General features: G+C 42.3%; 1 protein-coding gene across 2 annotated transcripts in view; it reads right to left on the bottom strand.

Moving 5' to 3' along the window:
• Positions 1 to 16736, bottom strand: part of SETBP1 (SET binding protein 1) — a 383612-nt gene that overhangs the window by 107485 nt on the left and 259391 nt on the right. For both annotated transcript variants that reach the window (XM_054460266.2, XM_063653620.1), the window contains one exon: positions 3659 to 7118. In XM_054460266.2, coding sequence (XP_054316241.2) covers positions 3659 to 7118 — 3460 coding nt within the window. The remainder of the gene's footprint in view (positions 1 to 3658; positions 7119 to 16736) is intronic.

Here is a 16736-nt window from a genome sequence, read left to right as displayed (position 1 = left end):
TTTTATAAATGGACATTTAGCAGATGGTATGCATTTAGAAAACAGGCCAAAAGAGCTGCTGCATTCTGAAACCAAAAAAAGGAGGCGCAAAATACAGAAAAATGGTCAGGAGTCTGTACTGCATCCTAGCCCTAGGTATGTTAGAAATGGGCTAACAAGACAATGCAACCATCTGCTGGGCAGGGAGACAAAGAATGAAAGATTTTCCAAGCAAGAAAAAGGAAATGGAGTGTGCAACTGCTGCTATTGCTAAATAGGGTCTCTAATTCCTCTCTCCATAATGGTAATGACTTACATTTAGATGGTATCTTTCATCAGCTCTGATCTCAGGGAGCACTCAAAGCCTTCTCTTGACTCTGCTTCTAAATCTCATCCTCAACAGGCTAAAGGATGACATCTATATTTATACTGTATCTATTTTAGAGAAGAATAGTTCATGTGAAATAGGACATTTGGATGCTAAGGAAATGAATCAAGCATGACTAAGGAAAAGGTGGAGGGAGAGAAGTTGTAGAAAGTGCAGATGCCTATTTCCAATCATGACCCTCAGAACCACCCAGCTGAACAGACACCTCCACTCAGATAAAGTCACTGAAAGCTCTTAATGCATCTAGTAAGCTCAGCTTCATCTCATCTGCCTCCTGTCTTTTCATGGAACTTGGCACTCTTCAGAGTCTATCACATTAAGGTGAATGCTCTTCAGGGAGTCTTGACAAACTCTGACATTGGATTCTATGTGATGCTAAAGATATTTTTCTCTCATGCTTTGGGGGCATAGCCATGGAGGAGACATTCGAGATACAGGCAATGAGAGGCTAAGGCTTGGAAGGGAGGGGAATAAGAGGGAATCTGGTCTGTCTCAGTAAGAAACTTAACAAGATATTCAGGAACATCAGGCATAGCTCATATAGATGTAGCAGCCACCAACAATTATGATTCATTAAAGTTCTGGGAAAAAATAACCTCATAGAGGACAGAGATAGAAACAAAGCAGTGGCAAAAATAACTCAGAGTGCTGGATTTCAGTAAGGACAGAGGTGGAAGATCTGTCCATGTTGTCTCCAGGCTGATATTCAGAAAAGGTAAGGCCACAAGGATTCCTTCTACATTGGTCAGGAATTGAATAAACGAGTGTCTTCTTTCCTTAACTATTCTCTTCTGCAATCATCACATAATCACTGTGCAGATGCCTTAGGGAAGGGCATGTGATATGAGGATGAATGGGATTCTGAAAGCAAGGGCAGAGGTGACATAGAGGAGCACTGGACTGGGCACCAAGAGCTGTGTTCTAAACACAGCTTTCACTAGCTCGGTGGCAGGCAGGCAGTCAAGGTTCAATGCAGCAGGCAAAGTTTTGGGCTTAGAATCAAAACCAAAAGCTTTTTGAACCTGGACAGTTCTCTTGATCTCTTTGAGCCTCAGTATCCTGATCTGTAATATAGGAATAAAAGTACCTAATAAGATTGCACAAAGGGTATTACACAAAAATTTATGTGAAATGGCTTTAAGAATGGAAGCACACTATACACAAGAGGTCTGGCCCAACCCCATGAGTTACAGATGGGCAGACAGTACCCCAAAGAAGTGGAATCCCATGCCTAAGGCCACACAGAGAATTAGTAACAGAGTTGGGCCTTGTATCCAGTTCTTCAGGTTGAATCCAGCTTTCTTTCATGACATTGTCATGATACCTATTTCTTCCCATCTCAAGTGGCTGGCTGAAGATCAGATGAGATGGAACAGGGATGAGGAGGAGTTTTAATAAAGTGATGAATGCGATATAAATGCAAGCACATGAAAAGCAATATAACTAGAGTGGGGGCACACAGTGACTGGACGTGAACCCCAGCTGGGAAATTTTATGAAGTCAACCAGCACTCAGCAACACAGCCTGGCCACAGACAAATCCTCGTAAAATCATTGAGAAACCTAACATGCAACAACGTCTGGTTTTAGCTTCTTGAGATCTTGCTCCTTGGGTCTGTTAAGTTAGGATTTTTGCTTGTAGGTTCTTAACAATTACCCCTCACCATTATTTTCTAGCTAAATAAGGCTCATAAAATTACAAAAATAAGAACATCTTCTGTCCACAGCTAGTGTAGGTCCCATGAATCAGTTTCATCATGCTGAAAGAGATCAGTTTCTCACATGTCATGCAAGGTCAAGGTAGTACCTCCTGCCCAGGCGGGCTTAGCCTGCACTCTGCATAAAACCAAGCACCTTCAACAAAGTCTGATGATGAGAAATGATGAAGCCCAGATGAGCACATCCACTTTGGGTAGACACAAAGTGTAGGTCATTTATTACCTTTAGTAAACGCAGGAGATGTGACTGCTAATTGGTCTCTTCATTAAGCAAGGAGAACATCTACCACTACAACTCACAAGCTAGTGGCAATCTGGGGCGATCTTTAATTGGTTTCTACCTCATAATCATATTTCTTCCTGAAATCTGCTGGCCTAGAAAATGTCTCTAATTCTTCATGAATAGACTATTCTTGCCTTCAGGAAATATGGGCTCCCTGGGAAGGGAGAGGACAAGTGAGTGGTACACATCATAAACAGAAGTGAAATGCTACACCAAACCTTAAACATGGATGATTGGGTTTTTAAAGCCAGGCTTTGGTCGGAGGGTTTTATACTACTTGGGAACAGGGGGAACATAAGAACTTTTTTTTTTTTAGCTTCTGCAACTCCTAGGTAAGAAGTTTCTACTATTTTCCTAATAACTAACTGCTCTCGTCTTTACAGGAGTCTTATCATATATGATGTAAGGCCAGGGTCAAAGGGATACTTTTGCAGAAATGTGAGGCCCTAACAGCAGGGAAGGATTTTGTGTGGTTGGGGAGGTTAGCAAAGGAATTCTGCCAACAACTGACAAGGAATAGGGTCCTTCTAGTAGCAACCAGCATTTCAGTTTAAATTAGTGAGCAAAATCCCTTTCTAGTGGGCATGCAATGAGACACAGTTATAAGGTCTGCTGGAAGCAGGAGGCACATACCACCTTCCAGCCTGCCTCCTTCCACTTAGTGCACGAAAATGACAAGTATCTGAATGTAGTCAAGTTTTCATTTTAGGGATCTGCCCAGGACAGCTTATCAAATGCCCATGGAAAAAAATGGAAACAATATGGCCCAAGGCTGTGGCTACCTGATCAGTTAGACTTCAGGATTTACTGGTCATCAGCTTCTAATGGCTCTGCAGTAGACTTCTCACATTAGATGTGTGACTTCTGGAGCTGGCATGCCAGACAAACTAGCTAGTCATTTCCTTCCAGGCTTGGCATTCTTGGATTCTTAATGAGTTTTAGAGGCTGTATCCAAACAGCAAACTGTACCATTAGATCAGATGAAGACCTAAGAACAGCATCTTTAATAAAAAGCATAACCATAGTGGGCACGACTGCAGCCTAGGCAGCTATTAGGGTTATGGCTTCACAGTTTCTCAAACAATGGCTCCAGGAGAGAAGGAAGATAGTAAATACCAAGTAAACAATGTACAAAATGTGCAGCAAACTCAAATGTGCAAGGAGACCCATTTTAATTTGATTCCCACCTCTTTGCAAACTAGTGAACACAATGTGCCACAGATGTGTCTGAGGTGCAAAGCCCAGCAATGAAATAACTAGACAATCCAAGTCTGAAGAAAAACAGCCTTACCTGGAGACATGGAGGAGTCATAAGAACTTCTCTCCTTGCGGTTCATCTTGAAGGCTTGGATGTCCTTTTCCCTGTACGTTCCAAAGCCTTCATAGCTCCTCCTTTTACTCCCACTCACGTCACTGTCCCACTTGTCATTCGAAGGGTTCATTTCACTGAACACGTCCAGGTTCTCCGATCTCGTGCTGCCACCATCCCCGCCACTGCCAGAGTATCTTTTCGTGCATGAGTCCACGGGCTCACTGCTCAAGTCTCCTTTTTCCTTGGCCTGTGTCCAGTGCTGGGCGTCGGAAAGTGACAGTGTAGACAGGGTGTCCACCTCAAAGTTGTTCTTAGAAGCTTTGTGGCCGGCTTCGCTGTGCTGGTGCTTCTGTTTCTCCTTATGCTTCTTGTTCTCACTCACCAGCGGGAGCTCTTTGTCTGTGCTACTCAGCCGCTCGCTCAAGATGTGGCTGGAGAAGCCTGTGGCTTTGCCTGCAAAGAGACCACTCAGGTTGTCATGGGTCCCTAGGATCCGGTCTTCCTTGTGCTTATGCTTGTGTTTGTGTTTTCTCTTATGGAGCCGACCACTGGACAGACTGGCACTGCCTACCTTGGGAGGGTTCAGAGAAGGCTGCATGTCACCAAGGCCCATGCTAACAGGTCCCTGCAGGTGTACTCCATGCTTGGCTTTATGCTTAGCTGCACCGGACATCTTTACGTGGGAGTTTGTGTGGAACTGAGGTGGTGGCACTGTTGGCCTCATGAATGGGGAAGCTGCTCCAAGCGTGTGCGATAGGTACAAAGGAGCTGGGTACTGACCGTAATAACCAAGGTTCATCATAGGCATTGATGTGTAAGGCATTCCATAGGGTGCATAGTAACTTCCACTGGGAATAGGGTAGCTGAACCCTTGTAAAAAAGGCACCTTTGTCATGGTGTCATTGGTTTTTGCAGGCCTACCACGCTTCTTCTTTGACTTCAAGTCTGAAGTCCTACGAAGATAGAGCAACGGGTCATACTGGATATATGGCACCGGGTAATAGTGATCAAAATTAATCCGAAAAATGCTGGGATATGGATTCTCATGGTAGAAGGTGTAACTCCGGTGGGAGATTCTGAACACTTGGAACTTGGTGATTAGCTCCTCCAGGTCTGCCAGAAACTGGAGGTCATCGCGGTTTTGCAGGCTTTTCCGTTTCCTCTTGTGCTTTGGCTTCTTGAGGCTTTCGTGGGCCAGGAAGTTGTCCACAATGAGATGCTTTTGCCGGTGGCCATGCCGGTTCTTTGTGCTGGTGTCGGACGGAATGGCCTCCGGGTTGTCCAGGGAGCAGAAATCAAAAGAGTACCTCCTTCGGGATTCTGAGCTCTTCTCCGCTTGGTCAGAAGTGCTGTTGTTGTCTGTCCCAATGCCACTGTCGCTGGGGATGGTCTCCTCACTGTGGGACTCGCTCACAGGGGACAGCGTGATTTCCTTTAGGGAGCCAATCTCACACAGATGTGAAGGGGAGTTGGCCATCAGTCTGGGTGGAGACAGCTTCCAGGTTCCACTGTGTATTCCCTTTTGGGTTTTGGTTGGAAGAGCACTGATGGGCTGGAGATTTGGCATAGTTTTCAACTCTGAAAAATTGGTTTCAGTGCTGGCAGGGCTCAGGTTGCCATTGGACCCACCTAACTGTGTTGAAAGTGGGTGCATAGCTGCTGGTGAAGACGCCACAAGTGACTGAAAGTTGGAAGGCACGGCTGGAACATCCGGCTGGCTAGAAACAGGCCTGGGGTGCTTGATGGCTGTTTTGGGTTCTTCGGATGGGGGTGGCAGCTCTGCTCTTGGCTTTCTGCCCCGCTTCTTGCCAATGTAGATGGTTCCCCTCTTGCTGACATTAATCTGCTTGCCCAGTTTGCTTTCAATGGCTGCTGCCCCAGGGCTGGTCTCTGGGGGAGCTTTTGCCTTCAGAGCAACACTGCTGGAACAGGACAAGATCTGATTCAAGATGTTTTTCCTCTTGAGTGTCTTCATCTTATTGATAGTTTTGATGGTCTTCTTATCCAACACGCCGAGCTTTCCAACTTTCTTGTGAAATTTCATCTCGCTCATGGGTTTGTCCTCTCCTGGCACTAGCTGGGCCAACTTCGCTAAATTGCGTCGTCGCTTTCTTTTCTTAGTGCCAGGAAACTCTCGGCTGATGGGACTGACGGGGCTGGTGGAAGTTCCCTCATGAATCGTCTCGACTGTGAGCAAAGGCTGCTTCTTTGGTCGTCCCCGCTTCTTTTTGACTGGAGTGATCACAGTAAGACTGTCTGTGTTGGTGTAGAGAGGGCTGGATGGGGTGATGGGATATGCAGACGGGGGCTCCAGCATCAGTTTATCAGAGGTGGCCATAACTGCCTCTCGAAGTATGGTGCTAGGTTTTGGTTTGCTGCAAGTCCACCTTCGTTTTGCAGCAAATTTTGGATGCTGGATTTCCGGCAGCTTTCTGGATGGAGAGTGATCTGTGCACGTTGGAGGTGTCATGACCATGGGTGGCTTCCGCGGCTTAGACACACCTCCTGGGATAACTTTCTCAGCATTTCCACCAGTTTCAAGGCCAACTGAGGGGGACTCATTCTCTATCATTTTACCCAACTTAGGGACACGGGGATCCTTCTTATTCCCCTCAGAGTTGGAAAGTATCCTGTTAACTACTTCACTGCTCATGGTGATTCCAGAAGCCAGGGCTTTCTCTGGCATGATCTTTTCCACCACCGCTTTAATGGACTGTCTCTTTTTCCTCTTATGGTTGGTTGGATCCAGAGAGGGTGCCTTGATGGGGATAGTAATCCGGACATGACTTGAGTCATTTTCAGGATTACTGGCAGAACTCACGTTCTGCCTGGCTGGTGATGCCTCTTGGGCACTATCTGCGGAATAACCTTCCCTTTTCCCTTCTGTATTGTCAAATGCTTTCTGGGCATTCTTGACCCAATCCAGGTCTGGGTTTGGTATGGTCTGACTTATCACATCTTTCTTACTGGACTTTTTCTTGCTGCCCACAGTAGGTGGTTCTGGGGGCTCCTTTGTACCTCCTCCATCTTGATCCACCAAGGGCTGAAGCCCGTTGCACTCAGCAGAACTGCTGGGTGGGGCTGGTGAGCTGTGGCTGCTTGGGGATGGAGCCACACCTCCCAAGAGCAGATCTTTGTTGTTGTTAGACAACTGACTCCACGTGTTCCCTGCACTGCCTTTCTTACCCTGGGCCTTTGCAAAGGAAGCCACAGGCTCAAGAGCTGGAATCTTGCTGGTGCTTGCAGTTTCTCTGCCAGACTCTGGACTGATGAAGCAATTCTGAGTGACGGGTCCACTGTCAGAGTTGGTGGACCAGTCCATGTGGTTCTGGCTGCTGCTTTTTTGCTGGTGCTTTGGTTTTAAGGTGTCACCGGTGAAGTCCTGTGGGAGGCCCGTGTCATAATGGAGAGTTGAATGTTTCTGGGGCCTCTCGTAAGCCTAAGGGTGGGCAGATTGGAGAGGGAGAGAGAGAGAGAAAGAGAGAGAGAAACAAAGATGAGCATGTTGAAGCTACTTAATATTTGACATCAAAAGTCTCAATTATCTGAAAATTGGAAATAAATACTGAAATGAACAGCCACCTTTAATTTTAGAATGTTTTACAGAGGTTTTCTCAATTGCAGTAGTAAAGATGTATTGCACTGATTTTGAACACCAGTAAGCACACTTTAATTGCTGTCTTTTCTCCCTAAATAACAGAAATCTTGACCTACCTTGATTTAATGCAATCTTTAGAGACAGGAGGGAGGGGACATAAAGGTCACTTAGCTCAGTGCCTTTTTGCATTTTTACATGCTATTCTACAAGTGAAGAAGCTGAGACCTGAACAATGGAGAGTCCTGCCAAAGATGGCAAATCCCAGGAGAGAATCTGAAATTCCCGACTCCCAGTGTTCTTTCACCTAACTCGAACAGCCTCTTATTTCTGTCCCTGCTTCTCTTCAAATGTATGTCTTTCCTCGCTTCCTCCTGTTCCAGTCCATTTCATCTTGTACTTTGTCTTAGAGCTCAACATCTCTGTACAAGTAGCTCATCAGGAACCACTGTAACCAGTAAAAACAGCGCAGGTTGAGGAATTAAGGGGAGAAGTATGAAGCCTGCATGGGAAAAAGTGGGCCAATCAAGGGCATGGAGAAGAAATAGAAAAAAAGAAACACACAAGAATTGTCCTAAGCCTTCAAATCCTTGTGGACTCTAGGAATGTTGCTCTGTTTGGGGGTTAGCATGCAAAGAAATCCTTATACTTTGTATTACGCACTTACTGCTTTCTTGAGGAAACTCTTGAATAGTCTCAAAAGGAACCTTGAGTCTGCTAGACAAATGTGTCAGGAAAAAAAAAATAGTTGTCATTCAAGATCACTCCTCTGAACTTTGTGAACTGTGTTTCCCCTACATTGATTCTAAAGGAATGTCTCCAGAATCTTTCTCAGGACTGACGCTCTCCAGCTAAAATAAAAAGCCGAACCTGTTGCTGGAGGCACAACATAATCAGTGTCTACAAAACCACAATGAGACTGGATAGTGAACACATTGTTTGGAGATATTAAAACTATTTTTAATAAAAATATGCTTTCACTGTTCCAGATGAATTTTAAGCCATGATACTAGTTCAAAGAAGCATTCCTTAAGGTTTATTATAAGCCCAATTTATACATAGAGTAGTAAACTTACAGGATGCATTAGCCTAAGGACTGTTAAAAAGAGAAAATATTAGTAAACTGAAGAACCCCTCCAGGAAGTATATGATGACTGGCTTCATGAATTTAGAACATTTTAGCTGGTAATATCTATCTATCATCTATCTATCTATCTATCTATCATCTATCTTTGTATATCTCATTTTATCTCTATTTTTCATTGAAGCTATAGAACTTATGCTTTACAGGAAAACATGTCTTACAGCCCCTGTTAAGAGTCAAAACACAGATGGCATAAAGCATTACAGGGACAATTCAATGTAGTCATGAAACTAGGATTTCCTTCACACTAGTTTCTGGAATCCCTAGGGTTATTTCCTGCCTCCCTGATTTTGTGAAATCCTGTTTATACTTACAATATTTTGTAAGCATCATGAGATAGTTTCCTCAAGTGAAGCCTGTAAATACCCAGGAGAAAATTAAGAAAACAATTTAATTTTTTAATTCATCTTGCAACTTATAGTAGAAACACCACCATCATCAACATATAGAGAATTAATCCGACCACTTGAGGGTGTTTACTGGCATTACTGCTGTGGACATAGGCTGCTATTCCATTTTATGCAAAAACATAGAAATCTTATTCATGGCATAAAATATTAAGTGCCACTTACTTATCTTTTATGAATCAGGGCATTGCTAGTTTCTATTTATGCTTTGGAAATTAGCTGGCACTCTGTGTTTACTAACAGGATCACAGGTCTAGAGGAGCTCTTGGAGGCTAAGTTTTCTGCTCCTTAGGGTATCAGTGTATGATTACTCATACTGGGGCACCTTGAAGGTTAGTGGGGGTGATTATTAAAAATAACAGTGGGATGGCTGGGTGTGGTGGCTCACACCTGTAGTTCCAGTACTTGGGAGGCCGAGGCAGGTGGATCACCTGAGGTCGGGAGTTCGAAACCAGCATGACCAACATGGAAAAACCTCATCCCTACTAAAAATAGAAAATTAGCCAGGCGTGGTGGCGCATGCCTGTTATCCCAGCTACCTGGGAGGCTGAGGCAGGAGAATCACTTGAACCCGGGAAGTAGAGGGTGTGGTTAGCTGAGATCGCGCCATTGCACTCAAGCCTGGGCAATAAGAGCGAAACTCCGTTTCAAAAAAAAAGTGGGACAAACGGTGTGATTGTTTTGGACCTGGGTAAAACAGGACTTGCAGTGGCCTTCTTTTTTTCCCACCTCTACCACCATCACTTTTCTACTTCTGGGCACCAAAGTCCACAGAGAGGCTCCATGGTGACGCTAGGCCAGGATCTTGGGCCCTAACTCCTACCGTTTTTTTCTCTGCTATTCCATTATCTTATTCTTGGTACCTAGCAGAGCCCCTAATTAATGTTTTTTTCATGTTCTGGCTTCAGCTCAATCCTGGGGAGACACCCTACCTTATGGAAATACCCTTATTATAAGTTTTCATGAAACCATGTAACTTATCTTTGTTGCACATACCATAGTTTTAGTTTTACATTTGATTTGTGTGCTAACTGAATTAAATGCCTGTCTCCCCTTCTTGCTTGTATACACCATCACAGAGGTACTAGGCAGAGCACCTGGCACACAGTAGGCACTCAATAAACATCCACTGAATGAATAAAGAAGCATACATTTTACTACAGGTATTTCATTTTGTCAATAGTGAGATCAATGATCTATATATTGCAACATGTCTGCAAACACAGTCACTGCCTTCAGCCTAATTTCTTATTCTCTGTATACCTCCTGTATTTGCCACTGTCTCCCATAAAGACATCTATCACAGTCTTTATACTGCTAGGTGGCATTTATTTGTGTACTTTTCTGTCTCCTTTTCCTAGACTATAAGTACTTTGAGGTCAGAGACTTATCATCTTATCCCCAAGGCCTACTACAAAGCCAAGCACCCAGAAAGCTCTTGATAAATGCGTGTTAAATAAATAAATGGATGAGGTGCCTATTACCATGGCAAAATATACAGCTGCACACAAAAGACAATATACTACTAATCTATCATTTGATGATGGCTCCTAATGAAACTGGAACACTGAAATGCCTTACGTGCTAAACAAGAAATCCTCCCCAAATACTTAGAGATGAAAGGAGCTTATAAGGTAACTCCCCTTCAATGCAATTTTTACTGTTAGTTCTCCCCATCTCCTAATTGTTTCACTTTTCAATTAACTCTGCCTTTGGAGAAGGCCATGAGACTCTCAGAAGGGTGGATTTCACCCTAGCAGTTGAAAGGTGGGGCCTGCTCACTTACACCCAGGGCAGACCAGCTGAGAGTAATACAGTTGAGCATGCCCGGTCCCTAGTGCTTCCCTGGACCACTGCCTGATCCCATTGTTCCTACCATTTCAGCTGCAGTCTGCCCTGCTGGGAGTGCTCAGCAATCAAAGTGCAGGGTGGACAAAAGGGAAGCACAACAAAGGATCAGGAGTAATGGGGGGAATGGTGCTTTAAGATCTTCACTCAGCTGGGCTGCAGAGAAGGGGCAGGGAGGACCCAGAAGGAGTGCTTTCTAAGAGGTCCAGAGAACAAGGCCTCCTCCAGCCTTGGCTGATGGCTATATCCCATTGCAATGCGCTTCATCTGTCAGCCATGACATATTATATACACAATAGTGAGGCTGTCAGTTCCAATATGTCCTTTGCTGAGAACTGAGCACTTACTCCATCCAGACAGAGATGGACAAGGCAAGCCGCAAGACAGGGGAAGCACACATCACAGCCTCTGCCTCCCATCCTAGCGGTCTGGGGAGATGATATCTTATTGGGCTCTTTGACTCAGGTCTTTATTAACCTATGCACCACATCTCCTTTTTCTCTTTAGATTGAGAGTTTTGGGGTTTGTTTTTGTCTTTTTGATAAGGTCTGAGTCTTTTTAAGCCTTTATACCACCCTCAGCCCTCAGCAGAACTATCTCCCAAAACAGCTAACATGTGAGGAAACAGTCAATGACATTCCATATTGGGCACACAATTCTGGTGGAAAACTTTCGACAACAAACTTAGCTTAGCACGCTTCATGGCTGCCTGGCTGCCTCCCACCTCTCTCCCCATTCCCAAGAGTTGATTGTTTGTGAAATTCATGGCAGTTTCAAAGGTGTGGCTCACTTTTATAAGAAAAATGTTTTCCATGCACATTAAGCCTAGGTCGAATGCTTCAGTGAAACTCTGAAAACACTAGGCAGATTTGTGCTTACAGTATTTCTTCATGGAAGCAAGTCCTTCTGTAATGTAAAGAATTCTTTTGTAAAGTAGATAGCTATTCTCTCTCCTATAAGTTAACTAAATAATATACATTTAAAGTGTGTGCCCACTTTTTGATGGGGTTTTTCTTTCTTGTAAATTTGTTTGAGTTCTTTGTAGATTCTAGATATTAGCCCTTTGTCAGTTGAGTAGATTGCAAAAATTTTCTCCCATTCTGTAGGTTGCCTGTTCACTCTGATGGTAGTTTCTTTTGGCAGGGGGGAGGGGAGGGATAGCATTAGGAGATATACCTAATGTAAATGACGAGTTAATGGATGCAGCACACCAACATGGCACATGTACACATATGTAACAAACCTGCATGTTGTGCACATGTACCCTAGAACTTAAAGTATAAAAAAATATAAAAAAATAAAGTGTGTGCAAGTCAGGTTTCTTTTTAAAAAGCACTTTTTAGTTTATTTTTCAAAACAAAATTAGATCACTGAGTAAAATCTTAAAAATCCAAAAAATGGGAAGCAAATGAGTGACCTAGCCTTATCTCAGGCTTACCTAAAGCAAAGTTTATTGCAAGGAGATGAGAAGCTGGTGATTTGAATCTAAGAAAAATCACATAACTCATTAAAAAAAAAGAAGCCTGACTTTGTGGAAGATAAACTACTCTTTTGGGTTAGCTATGTCTGTGCTACTTTCTGCTGATACCAATAATTTAAATTTACTGTTTGTAAGATATTTTGGGTTACATGAGCAGGAAAATATGCCTGGGTATGGAGCAATGAGGGAGGCCTCATCTCTTAATTTGGAACTTGGCACTTCTCAAGATGTGGTCCTAGATTACTGTATCAGAATCGCTGAAGGAGCCAGTTATAAATACAGATACCGGGGCCCACTGTAGACCTACAAACTCACCATCTCTCAGGGAGAGAATGAGGCATATGCATTTTAACATGCTCCTCAGGAGAATTCTAATGGACAACCAAGTTTTAAAACCACTAATCTAATGTTTTAACACCACATTTCTTCTCTGGGGTAGGGCCCTTCTGTGGTTGCTATAACATTCACAGCAATTTTTGGTGATAAACATGCAGAACCAACCACCATAGGCCTGTTAGGATATGCAAGTTAGCAACACCGAGCATTTCCGTTTTGCTCTCTGAACTCTCTGTAATTTACACAGTATGAAACTCTAACATAATTCCCTGTGTAGGTATTCCAAGTGAAGGTGAGGTGGACTGAAGAACCAATTATTTGAGTGGATAAGAAAGGACCAGACAGGCCAGGCGCGGTGGCTCACGCATGTAATCCCAGCACTTTGGGAGGCTGAGATGAGTGGATCACTTGAGGTCAGGAATTCAAGACCAGCCCGGCCAACAAGGCAAAACCCTGTCTCTACTAAAAATACAAAAATTAGATGGGTATCATGGCGTGCACCTGTAATCTCAGCTACTTGGGAGGCTGAGGCAGGAGAATCACTTGAACCCAGGAAGTGGAGGTTGCCATGAGCTGAGATCGCACCACTGTACTGCAGCCTGGGCAACAGAGAGAGACTCTGTCTCAAAAAAAAGAAAAAAAAAAAAAAGAAAAAATAAAGGACCAGGAATGTTGGTGTTCATGACCTCCCACTGTGGGATTCCAAACCCCTGGGGAATCCTGGCAGGCCATCACTGAAGCTAGAAGCAAGTGCTCAGGCCTCAGCAGGAGCTGAGTATGGGAGACAAAGAATGCAACCACAAGCTGTGTGACTAGATTAAAAGTTCCCAACTCTGGCTGTATGTTAGAATCAGCTAGGAAGTTTTGTAAAGATCAACATACCTGAGATCTGACCCAGCGTGATTAAATCAACATTCTGGAGGTGGAACCTGAACAGTAGTACTTTTTCAAAGCTCTCAGGTGATCCCAATGAGCAGACAGAGTTGAGAACCACTGGATTATATCAAAGACAGGGTCTGGGTTAAAGACTAGAGAGGCTCTGATATTATCAAGAGATGTTCCAGCTCAGTGGCTTTCAAATGTGTTTCACAAAGTCCTAGGATTTTGCAAAGACATTTCTGAACTGTAGCCAGTGAATGGGGCAAGAAAAATGTTTCAGACCTTCCTTTTAACCCTAAACCCCCAATGGAACAGACCAGCCTAGCAAGGGATTTCATTTGAGAGACAGAGATAGAGAGAGTAAAACAGTCTGTCATTTAATTTAAAACAAAACTGAAAAATTACCATTTACGCTCGTGAACAGGAGGAATGCACATTCCAACTTCCACTGAAATTGTCCCAAAGCTTATCTCTCCTTAGCCCAGTTCATTCCTGCATTTGCTACTGGTACTTGTGAGAAGAATGTCACTACATATCTTTTCAGTACCATGGTCTTATGATTCTTTGATTCCAATGGACACAGAGAAGCTATCCAGCTCCTAAACGAATATGAAGTTTCCAATTAAATATGTAAACTGAACCCATCCTCATATCCTGTCACCCTGGGAATTCACCTGGATGTTATTCCCATAAAATTCATTCTTATTTGCTATTTAGGGGCTGTGGATGATACTAGAGCACTTCTTTTACTGAAGGTGGTAACAGCTCATACACAACAGAGGGCCCTATCATATACCTCTTTGAGTAGTAAATAATTCTGCATAACTCAAAATAATCACTGACTTGATTTCAGCCATGATAGAGTAATAGGTAGTAGACGTAACCTTTCCATGGAGATAAATATAAAACTAACTAAACAAAATATATGAAATAATTGTTTTCAGGCACTAGACAATAGACAACACAGGCTGAGATTCTAGAGAAGGGAAACTCACGAGGTTCCAGAGTAGCCCTAGTTTTCTGCCTGGGAGTACTTTCTAAATCTGGGCATAGGGAAGAAAAGCCCAGATAGCTGTGACTTCACTGGGAAGACAAAACCAAGATCAGAGTTTGGAGCTCCTGAGGGAAATGGAATTTGCAGGTTAGGATACCTGAGAAGGGGGAGCTATGTAGAAAGGAACTCTAGAAACCTTCATAGGGATTATCTTAAGTATCTGGAAAAATTTTAGTCTTCACTTGAAGGTAAGACTTCACAAAGCCTAGCAGAGATTAGCTACTGGGGGCTATCAGCTAAACATAGAGTCCTTAGGTCATATAGTATTGAGCAAGCTTGGATTTCTCACCAGACAGAGTGGGGAGGCTTCAATGAATATCCCAGGCATTCAGCTGAGATCTCAGAAATGGTACTCCTTAAGAGCAGAATTATTCCAGCTCTAGAATAAAAGCTACTCGAGCCCCTCACTAACAAATTCTGAAAAGAACTCTCGATAGCATAAAGCTGATCTGCCAATAAATTAACTGCTTATCAGAACAAAAGTCAAAACTCTTTAAAGGAAAACAACAAAATCAGTTTATATAGCATCAACAATATCCAGAACACAATAAAAAGCTTACTAGACAGGCAAAGACGCAGGCAAATGGGACCCACAATCAGGAGGGTAAAACCCAATCCAAGGCTCTCCAAACAGCTACTATGAAAATGTGCAAGTATTTAAAAGAAAAGATACACATAATTGATGAACATACGGGAAGTCTCAGGATAGCAACGACTACACTAAAATAATAAAATGAAAATTCTAAATCTGAAAAATACAATATCTCAAACAAAAAAAAAAACTCACTGGAGTTGCTTAACAGATTCTAGGACATTGCAAAAGAGAAGTTGAGTAAACATGAAGAGAAAGCAGTAGAAACTATTCAAACTGAAATACAGAAGGGAAAATAATAACAATAATTAATTATAATAATGGAAAAACAGTACCTCACTGATCTATGGAGCAATATCAAGAGGTCTAACATACTGATAATGAGAATACCAAAAGATTAGTGTATACATATTCTCATAGCTAAGAAGCTCAACGAATCCCAAGCAGAATAAAAACACCCATGAAAACCACATCTAAGCACACTGTAGACAAATTGATCAAAACCAAAAATAAAGAGAAAAAATTCAAAAGCCATCAGAGAAGAAAGAGATTATTTATAGGGGTGCAAAAATAATGTATGATCACACCTGTAATCCCAGCACTTTGGGAAGCCGAGGGATGGATCACTTGAGGTGGTCAGGAGTTCAAGACCAGCCTGGCCCAACATGGCAAAACCCCGTCTCTACTAAAAATACAAAAAAAATTTAGTAGGGTGTTGTGGTGCACGCCTGTAATCCCAGCTACTTTGGAGGGTGAGGCACGAGAATTGCTTGAAACCAGGAAGTGGAGGTTGCAGTGAGGTGAGATCGCGCCACTGCACTCCAGCCTGGCAACAAAGTACGACTCCATCTCAAAAAAAAAAAAAAAAAAGTCTGACTTCTCATTAATTAGAATATAAATGAGAAGACAATGAGCCAACATCTTTAAAGTACTGAAATGAAAACAAAACAGTCCAATTTATATATCCAGCAAAAATATTCTTTAAAAATGATGACAAAATAAAGATATCTTCAGATAAATAAAAACCGAGGGAATTCATTTCTTGCAGACCTGAATTACAAGATATGTAAAAGAAAGTTCTTTAGGCCAAAAGGAAATGATACCAGATGGGAACTGAGATCTACATGAATGAATGAAAAGTGCTGAAAATGGTAAATATATTGGTGTATACAAATATTCTATTCTTGTTAAGATTGTTAAAAGACAAGTTACTTCTTAAAGCGGAAATAATAACAATGCATTTTAGGATTTATGACATTTGTAGAAATTAACTCTACAACAACAATAAAACAAAGAATAAGAGTGTACATATAGAAATATACATTTGTAATCTTATATGTGAAGGGATGTAATATTAGTTCAAAGTAGACTGTAATATTTTAAGGGTACGCACTGTAATCTCTACAGCAATCAGTATTAAAAAAAGTTGCATATCTAAAATGTTAATAAAAGGAAACATGGATTACTACAAAAATGCTTGATGACTCTAAAAGAGAGCAGAAAAAAAGAAAGAATGAAAATGGGAAAAACAGAAAATACAAGCAACATAGTAAACTTAAATTCAACAGTATCAGTAATTATATTAACTCTAGAGATACCAAAAATTATACACTGCAAGAAAATAAAAGGCAGCTTATCAGAGTGAATAAATAAGAAAAACTGAACTATATGCAGCTTATAGGAGATACATTTTAAATATAAAGACAGCTTAAAACTAAAAGG

Source organism: Pongo pygmaeus, chromosome 17, assembly GCF_028885625.2.
Source record: "Pongo pygmaeus isolate AG05252 chromosome 17, NHGRI_mPonPyg2-v2.0_pri, whole genome shotgun sequence".
In the NCBI taxonomy this organism is placed as follows: Eukaryota; Metazoa; Chordata; class Mammalia; order Primates; family Hominidae; genus Pongo; species Pongo pygmaeus.
This window is presented reverse-complemented; position numbering and strand designations above follow the sequence as displayed.